The 8,748-nt window shown below is 45.1% G+C and overlaps 3 protein-coding genes across 3 annotated transcripts; all 3 read left to right on the forward strand.

Annotated features, from left to right (window-relative positions):
• The first annotated feature begins 50 nt into the window (after positions 1-50).
• Positions 51-5,145, forward strand: LOC119135015 (leucine-rich glioma-inactivated protein 1-like). Its single transcript, XM_037272263.1, has 8 exons — positions 51-503; positions 580-651; positions 1,314-1,385; positions 1,493-1,564; positions 1,964-2,035; positions 2,590-2,759; positions 2,876-3,040; positions 3,419-5,145. Exons 1-8 carry the CDS (start codon positions 277-279, stop codon positions 4,234-4,236), a joined length of 1,668 nt encoding a protein of 555 aa, XP_037128158.1. The 5' UTR covers positions 51-276; the 3' UTR covers positions 4,237-5,145.
• LOC119135017 (high choriolytic enzyme 1-like) lies at positions 5,144-6,212 on the forward strand. The gene has a single exon (XM_037272268.1). It carries the CDS (start codon positions 5,376-5,378, stop codon positions 6,153-6,155), a length of 780 nt encoding a protein of 259 aa, XP_037128163.1. The 5' UTR covers positions 5,144-5,375; the 3' UTR covers positions 6,156-6,212.
• Positions 6,213-7,143: 931 nt separating this feature from the next.
• LOC119135104 (high choriolytic enzyme 1-like) lies at positions 7,144-8,150 on the forward strand. Its single transcript, XM_037272456.1, has one exon. It carries the CDS (start codon positions 7,350-7,352, stop codon positions 8,127-8,129), a length of 780 nt encoding a protein of 259 aa, XP_037128351.1. The 5' UTR covers positions 7,144-7,349; the 3' UTR covers positions 8,130-8,150.
• Positions 8,151-8,748: the final 598 nt, after the last annotated feature.

Consider the following 8,748-nt stretch of genomic DNA (forward strand, 5'->3'; position numbering starts at 1 on the left):
CCTCCTCTCCTTTTTCCTCTTTCTCCTCCTCTTGCTCCCCCCCCCCCCCAAACCATAAGGCGTGGTTTTTACTCGGATGGTGATGCGAGCTCCGTCTGCTCCCGCTGGGCTTCCCCCACCTGCGCCCGTGCACACTTGCGCTCCCTCTTGTTGAGTGAGTGAGTCGAATTATTTGACATTTCTTTCTCTGCTGCGTGATCCTCACCACGGAGAAGAGGCTCGCCGCGCGGATAAACAAGCGGCTGCGGCGGCGGAGGAGGAGGAGGAGAGCGGTTGATGCGCGGAGGACGCACCGGGAGGAGGATGGCTCCCACACCGCGCCGAGCATCCCCGTGGCTCGTCGCGCTCGCGCTCGTGCTGGCGTGCGCGGGGCCGCCGCCGGTGGACTGCAGGAGGGCCCGGCAACCGCGGTGCCCCGCGTCCTGCACATGCACCAAAGACAACGCGCTGTGCGAGAGCGCCGGCCTCATCCCCAGAGCCTTTCCGCCTGATGTTATCTCTCTGTAAGGCAGCTTCTTCCAAATCCTCCTTCCTCCTCCTCCTCCTCTTCATTGCAGTGTTTTTGTTCGACTCCCTCAGGTCTTTCGTCAAGTCGGAATTTACAGAGATCCCCAGGGAGAGCTTCATCCACACGCCCGCCCTGCACCTCCTGTGAGCAAACTCGTGCAATTCTCCCCTCCCTGTTCTGTATTTAGTCTTTTTTCTATTTTGCTGCAAACTAACGCCATGTTGGGATCTCACTGAGTTCTTTCCAATCCACTGATGCCTTGAGATGTCAGTAAAGTCATCTTTGACCACGTTTGTAACTGAAAACAAACTCATCTCAAACCATCCTTCCAGATTGAAATAGCATACGTAAGTCAAATATTAGCTTTCGCTTTAAAAAAAAAAGAATAACAATTTAAATATATCTTCTAAGAAGGAATAATATTAAATATGTCACAAATTAAACCGTTTGTGCATCATGATTTCATGTTGCAATTGATTGTGCTGCTCCTTCTGGTATACTCGCTTTGGCCACCAGAGGGCGGTATAATACACACAAATGAAGAGTCACCGCTTCGTCCGGGCTAATAATTAGGCCATATATGACATTTTCTCATTCGTTAGCATTAAGATAGCTTTTTACTGTTATTTTAAGAATATATTCTATGTGCCACCATGAACCTAAATTTTGTTATTATCAAAATTAAAACCATTTGAACGGCTGAACTTTATTTGGGGTTAATGTTTTTTGAATGATTTAACGTTTTTTTTAGATTTATATTTTCAAGGTAGATTAATGCTGAGTAACATTTGACATCTCTGTGCAGCCTCTTCACGGCCAATAACTTGGAGTCTCTAGATGAGGACGCTTTCCTCGGCCTTCCTCATCTGGAATATCTGTGAGTGGACGACACACGAATCAACTGCAGAACAAAAGTTCTGAAGAATGTGTTCTTGTCACATTTTCTCGAGACTTCATTGAGCACCGTTTATCTTTTCATCAAAGGTTCATTGAAAACAACCAGATCAATTCCATATCGCCGTACGCTTTCCGAGGACTGAAAACCTTGGTGCATCTGTAAGTATGACATACCTGAAACATTCTATACTGAGAGGTTTCTGTATCATATCTAAAAATAAGGACACCACAATTTATAATCCAGAGCATTTTGAAGGGGGAATTAATTGTGCTTTAAATACGTTTCCGCTCTGACGCTTATGATCGATGAACAGTGCGCCAGAAATAGACAAGAACTCTGGCGATGTCTGTTAAGGTTTTCTGCAGTTTCACTCGACATGACTTTAGCCTGCCTACCCAATCTGCAGTTGACGAAACGAAAATGACGAAAAACATCTGCTCTGAGGTGTTACTCCTCCTATTGCGCAATATTGTGTGTTAATCGTTACCATAAAACGAGCAGAAGAGGAGGAGCTTTTGGTCTCCATGATGACGTGATTTTTTTTTTCTTTTCTACAGGAGTCTGGCTTTCAATAATCTTGAAACCCTCCCCAAAGATTTGTTCAAGGGCCTGGAAGCCTTGACTAAAGTGTAAGTATCACTTTTTAACACTTACGAGCGTGAAGAATTGCATAATGAGTTACATAACGGGCCAAACTATGCAAACATGAACAATGAGTTTCTTGTGAAGCGGCCTCTATATTTAGTTGACGGCATCATTACGCCTCTCCGTCCGAGGCTCTAAAAGTGCGGGGGCAAGCTGGCACATTTCACACCATTAAAATTGCACGAGGGGGTGAATTTGGAACTAATGAGACTGTGAACGTGTCTGCGACTTCCCTCCGGTCCTTCTCTCGGTTTTAATGAGTACAGTAGAAATGTGAATGCAATTCCAGGTACAAAAATAAACAATTCAGGGTCAAACTGTTTTGAAGTGTCTTCCCACACGGACTAATTCTACGCTCAGATTGGCTAACTTGAGCTAACAACCGCGAGCTACACTCTGATTCGCTAACAAACACGTCACTCGCCAAGCCCCGCCTTTAAAGCCAAACACTTTCAAAGTCAAAGATACTACGAGTGTCTTTCGAGGCATATATCAATCTCAAATGTTTAAATTGTGAACTGTCGTACCTGTTGTCTAGAGACCTACGAGGGAACCGCTTCACGTGCGACTGTAAGCTGAAGTGGTTGGTGGAGTGGATCGACAGCACAAACGCCACAGTGGATCAAATCTACTGCAAAGCCCCGTCGGCACTGCAGGACAAGAGGATCAATGACCTCATGCCGCAGTCCTTCGACTGCATCACCACAGGTGCTCTTGGGCGGACATTTTGAAATAGCTGATAGCTGGTCGAATAGTTGGTTGGTTAGCTGCTTGTTAGCTAAATGTCTGTTTTGGTTGGTTGCTTGTCACTCTCTCTCTCGCAGAATTTGCTTCATACCAGTCCCTCAAATTTGAATCCATATCCGTGGAGGCCTTTACCTTCAGCGAAGACCAGTATGTGGTTTTTGCTCAGCCCTTCATTGGCAAGTGTAGCTTCCTGGAGTGGGACCATGTAGAGATGGTCTTCAGGAATTTTGATGATATTGACAGTAAGTATAAAAAGAAGTACAAGAAGTCCAAGTTTCTATCTGCTCTGCTTAACTGCACATTCAAACGAGTAACGTCATCTCATAAAACTGCCACACACACGCATAGTACCAAGATGATGTCATTCCTGTTTACTCAAGCCACTTGTGTCATTTACATGAACCACAATCGCGGAGAAACAAATCAATTCCGAATGTGCAGGAAGAAGGAACATTTGGTTCTAGATTTAGCTGCACTTCAGTCAAAATGTTTTTTCCCCCAGAAAGCAGCGGTTGAGATTGAGTAAAAAAAAAAACTGTTGTCTAAATATTAATAGTTTGTTTTCATCTGCAGTCAACCCCAGTTTATTACGCAAAAATGAACGATTGTCTCCACGCCAGGCACTTCCACGGTGATCTGCAAACCTCTGGTGATCGACAACCAGCTCTTCATCATCGTGGCTCAGCTCTTCGGCGGCTCGCACATCTACAAGCGTGACACCTCAGCCAACAAGTTCATCAAGCTCCAAGGAATCGACATCCTCAAGATCCGCAAGCCCAACGACGTGGAGACTTTCCGCATCGACGGCGAGTCCTTCTTCGCCATCGCCGACAGCTCCAAGGCCGGCTCCACCACCATTTACAAGTGGAACGGCAACGGCTTTTACTCGCACCAGTCGCTGCACCCCTGGTACCGCGACACCGACGTGGAGTACATGGAGATCTCCTCCAAGCCTCACCTCATCCTGTCCAGCAGCTCCCAGAGGCCCGTCATCTACCAGTGGAACAAAGTCACCAAGCTCTTCGAGCGGCGTACCGACATCCCCGAGATGGAGGACGTCTACGCCGTCAAGCATTTCAAGGTCAAATCGGACCTCTTCCTCTGCCTGACGCGCTTCATCGGCGATTCCAAGGTGATGCGCTGGGACGGCGCCCTCTTCAGGGAACTGCAGACGGTGCCGTCGCGCGGCTCCATGGTGTTCCAGCCGTTAGCAGTGGGCAGCTGGCTGTACGCCATCTTGGGTAGCGACTACTCCTTCACTCAGGTGTACCGCTGGGATGCCAAGAAAGGCGAGTTCGTCCATTTCCAGGAGCTCAACATCCAGGCGCCCAGGGCCTTCTCGCCAGTCTCCATCGACAACCGCCAGTTCTTGCTCGCCTCCAGTTTCAAAGGGAAAACGCAGATTTACGAGCATCTGGTCATCGACCTGAGCAACTGAACGGGTACGCCGAGATGACGGCTGATGCTATCTTGAGAAAGGCGCGCATTATTATACAATGTGTTCTCCTTTCAAAGTGGGTAAAAGTATTGGGACATGTTGAAAAAATAAATGAATACATTTAAAAAAGAAAGAAATTTTAAAAGAAATAAATAAAAAGAAAGAAACTAGATCACGCTCACTTTAAAAATTCAGAGACTTAAGAATGATTTAGTTATCGACATGAAAATCTCTAGGATCCACAAAATGTCATTTTTTCAGATTTTCCCTTTTTCCAGGTTGTCCCAATACTTTATCTCTGCAGATTATATTTTAGTCGCATCAAGATTGGGCGTAATGCATGCATCTCAAGCTAGAATCAGACTTCCTGCATGATCAGGCCGTCCACGCATCATCATCATCATCCGCAAATCCAGAATGTGCATTAGAACATGACTTTTGCCATGTTGCGTTACATTCGTCCGCTCATGTATGTATCAGCACAAAGTCATGCTCACGTGGAACTTTTCAACCAATCTGCCAAAAAAAGAAATGTTTACATTTTTCAAATTTGTAAAAAAAAAAAAGCTTTTGTAAGGGTCAACAGCAGTGACATTGATATTTAACAAAATCTGCCTTCCTCACCTTGTACATTTTAATCATGAATGTTTGTATTTTTAAACGATTGATGTGTTTTTTTCAGGAGCACTCGAGATTTGTTTCACTTTTGTCTTTCGTGTACACAAACCGATACTAACTAAACAGCCATCTGTTTTCCATTCTACGTTTTTCAAAACTCATTTCGTTGCCTGGTCTAGTTGTGCCGAATCTGAATTGTAGCAGCAGCGGCGGCTCGGACCGTGTTGACGGCTAGGATGACATCATCGTTGACTAACATTGCGCTATTTCAATAAAAGCTTCAATCACTGATTAGTCGTTATTTTTGGACTTTTCATTTTTTTGAAGCAACTTGGTGCATGTTGACTTTTTTACTGACGAGTATCAGTGTCAGTGGAGTCCACCCTTGAGAGGTTTACAGAAGCTTAGCAATGAGGACCTCAACCCAAAATCCTCCCGTAACCACACCTGCAGCACAAAGTATAAATTAGTCAGAATGACCCAAACAGGACATCGATCGCTCTCTCCATAGAATCGTGAAGATGAGTCACTTCGCCAGCCTGCTGATGCTTCTCCTGCTCGGGCTCTCTCAGGCTTACCGGCTTGATGACATCCAAGAGCAAGATGAGGAAGACTCGGTCGACATCTCCGACAAAATCCTCACCGCCAATAACGGCACTGACGAGATCCTCCTAGAAGGAGATCTGCTGGTTCCCAGAACTAGGAACGCCCTGAAGTGCTGGCAACAGAGCTGCCTGTGGAAGAAAGCTTCCAACGGCCTTGTGTCGGTCCCTTACGTGGTGAGCCGAGACTTCCCCGCCGGGGAGAAGAGGAAGATCGAGACGGCCGTGAGATCCTTCGACGGCACCACCTGCATCCGCTTCGTGCCCTGGACCGGCGAGTCCGATTACGTCAGCGTGGAGAACAAAAAAGGTTGCTTCTCGGCTCTGGGAAGGGTTGGCGGCAAGCAGGAGGTGTCCATCAATCGCGGCGGCTGCCTCTTCCACGGCATCATTCAGCATGAACTCAACCACGCTTTGGGCTTCCAGCACGAGCAGACCAGGAGCGACCGTGACGGCTACGTCAAGATCAACTGGGAGAACATCGATCCGGCGCAGGCCTTCAACTTCAACAGGCAGGACACCAACAACCTGAACACCCCGTACGATTACACCTCCGTCATGCACTACGGGAAAACGTCCTTCAGCATTAACGGGAAGGATACCATCACCCCCATCCCCAACGCCAACGTCCAGATCGGCCAGAGGTCTGGCATGTCCCGATGGGACATCAAGAGAATCAACCTTCTCTACGACTGTTAAAACAACACAAGTCGTCTCTTGAGTATCTTCTCAATAAAGTCAATGCAATATAAACGCTTTCTTGTCTCTTTGTGTGCCACGAAAATATGCGGAAAAACAACTTCATGTCCCTGGAAGAGATTTGCTGATTTGCAGTGAGGGACAAAATTAGTTAAGATAACATAAAAAGAATGATTCAGATAAACAATTTTTTTTGTATTATTAAGCAAACAACCAATAAATTAACACAAAATTACAAAAAACAACAGATTCAAATGTTCTGGCCTTATGGTTTTGGCTTCAGCTAAAAAGAAAGGCAAATGAAACATGAATTCAAAGTGTGGTATAAACATAAAGTCATAAATCGGATTGCAACATTCAGGAAGATGGATACGTGGCTTTATTTCTATTACATTTCTGTCTCACACTGCAGTGTGAGGTCCAATTCAGATTTTTCTTTTTTTAATCGGATCTTTTAATTCTGTCCCCAGGTGGGAAAGATGCGCACAACAGAAAGAGCAGCACAATGTATTTTGAACTCAATTAAAAAAAGTGTGACAAGGACAGTTTAATTTATTTTGTCAATACTATATGTTTTTATCTGTATAAAATAATAGACTTCATTTTTTGTCTTAATTTAAATAAATAATTTGTGGGGAAGTAGAAAGCTGTTGCATTTTTTTTCTTATTAAAACATTTTTTTTTAAGGAAGTGGAGGACTGAAACTCATTAATGACATTGCCATTCATTTCAAAGGGGGAAAGGGGTGAAGGAACAAAAAAAAAAACCAGACAAATATCTTTTAAAAAAATTAGACCCTCACAAATCGTCATTATAGTTTTTAAATATGCCACTTTGACATAATTTGAAAGTCACATCACTGCTTAAAAGTTGTTTCTTCTGTTTGTATGACTGACATTGTTGCAAAGAAATAAACAGTTATATTTTTACCCTTGAAGTTTCTCTCAAATAAATACTGTATTTAGAGTAATCGTGAGTAAAGGTTTAGAAGGAGAGCTCAACTCAACTTGTCCAACCCAGTAAAGCATATTTACAAGAATAACAAAGCATCATGTCAGTGGAGTCCACCCTTGAGCGGGTTTATTAAGTCAGACCCCAACCCAAAATCCTGGTGGAGCCACACCTGTCAAGCAGAGTATAAAGAGACCTAGCTGACTCAAAGAGGACAAAAAGTTTCTCCATAGAAACTTCAAGATGTGTCGCTTCTCTAGCCTGCTGATGCTCCTCTTGCTTAGGCTCTCTCAGGCTTACCAGGATGACAACATGCAAGAGCAAGACGAGGAAGTCCCGATTGACATCTCCGACAAAATCCTCACCGCCAATAACGCCACCGACGAGATCCTCCTGGAAGGAGATCTGCTGATTCCCAAAACCAGGAACGCCATAAAGTGCTGGTACTGGAACTGCCGGTGGAGCAAATACAGCAACGGCCATGTGATGATCCCTTACGTGGTGAGCCAAGACTTCCTCAAATGGGAGAAGCAGAAGATTGAAATGGCCATGAGGGCCTTCCACGGCACCACCTGTATCCGCTTCGTGCCCAGGACCGGCGAGTTCGACTACATCAGTGTGGAGAGCAGAGGCGGTTGCTTCTCGTCACTGGGAAGGCAGGGCGGCAAGCAGGTGGTGTCCATCAACCGCCTTGGCTGCCTCTACCACGGCATCATCTTGCACGAGCTCATCCACGCTTTGGGCTTCCAGCACGAGCAAACCAGGAGTGACCGTGACGGCTACGTCAGGATCAACTGGGAGAACATCGACCCAGCGATAGCCTACAACTTCAACAGGCAGGACACCAACAACCTGAACACTCCGTATGACTACACTTCCGTCATGCACTATGGGAAAACGGCCTTCAGCGTCAACGGGAGGGACACCATCATCCCCATCCCTGACGCCAGGGTCCAGATTGGCCAGAGGTCTGGCATGTCCCAATGGGACATCAAGAGAATCAACCTTCTCTACGACTGTTAAAACAACACGTGTGATCTCTTGAGTATCAGTCAATGCAATTCAACCACTTTTGGTCTCTTTGTGTACCACAAACATCTACCGAAAGGAAACAATTAGCCACAAAATGGTGGCTTGAGTCAAGGCCCAAGCGTTTTTGCAGTATACGGCGTCAAGGAAGAAATTCATATTTGTTGTTTCATCGTCTACTTTACAAACATTTTGACGAATTCAAACCACACCAACCTTTAAGTTGTTTTGCCCATTAAATTCAAAAACATTTAAATTTCTACATTGACTGTATTCGCTATTTTTCTCCTTTTCGCTTATTTAATTGTTCATAGTTTTTACACTATTTAAAATCTAGAATCGTTAAACGTTTAAACGAAATTGTGTTGAATTTCACCCTGATTTTCGAGGCCCCCTAGCGTCCAGACTGAAAATACACCAATTGAGACGCCAGTACAAAAAAAAGGCAATTAACGTACTTTTTCTAACAAAAACAGTACATTTTAGACAGACAAACATTTCCTCTTACCTTCCAGTCGTAAAACTGTCGAAGGGGGGCCAGAGATGGGCTGTGTGACGCATATTCCCCAATTGGGACCTTCATTTTTTTTTTCCTCACCTGTCCACCTTTTTC

The sequence above is a fragment of the Syngnathus acus genome, chromosome 15 (genome assembly GCF_901709675.1).
Source record: "Syngnathus acus chromosome 15, fSynAcu1.2, whole genome shotgun sequence".
NCBI classification, from domain to species: domain Eukaryota; kingdom Metazoa; phylum Chordata; class Actinopteri; order Syngnathiformes; family Syngnathidae; genus Syngnathus; species Syngnathus acus.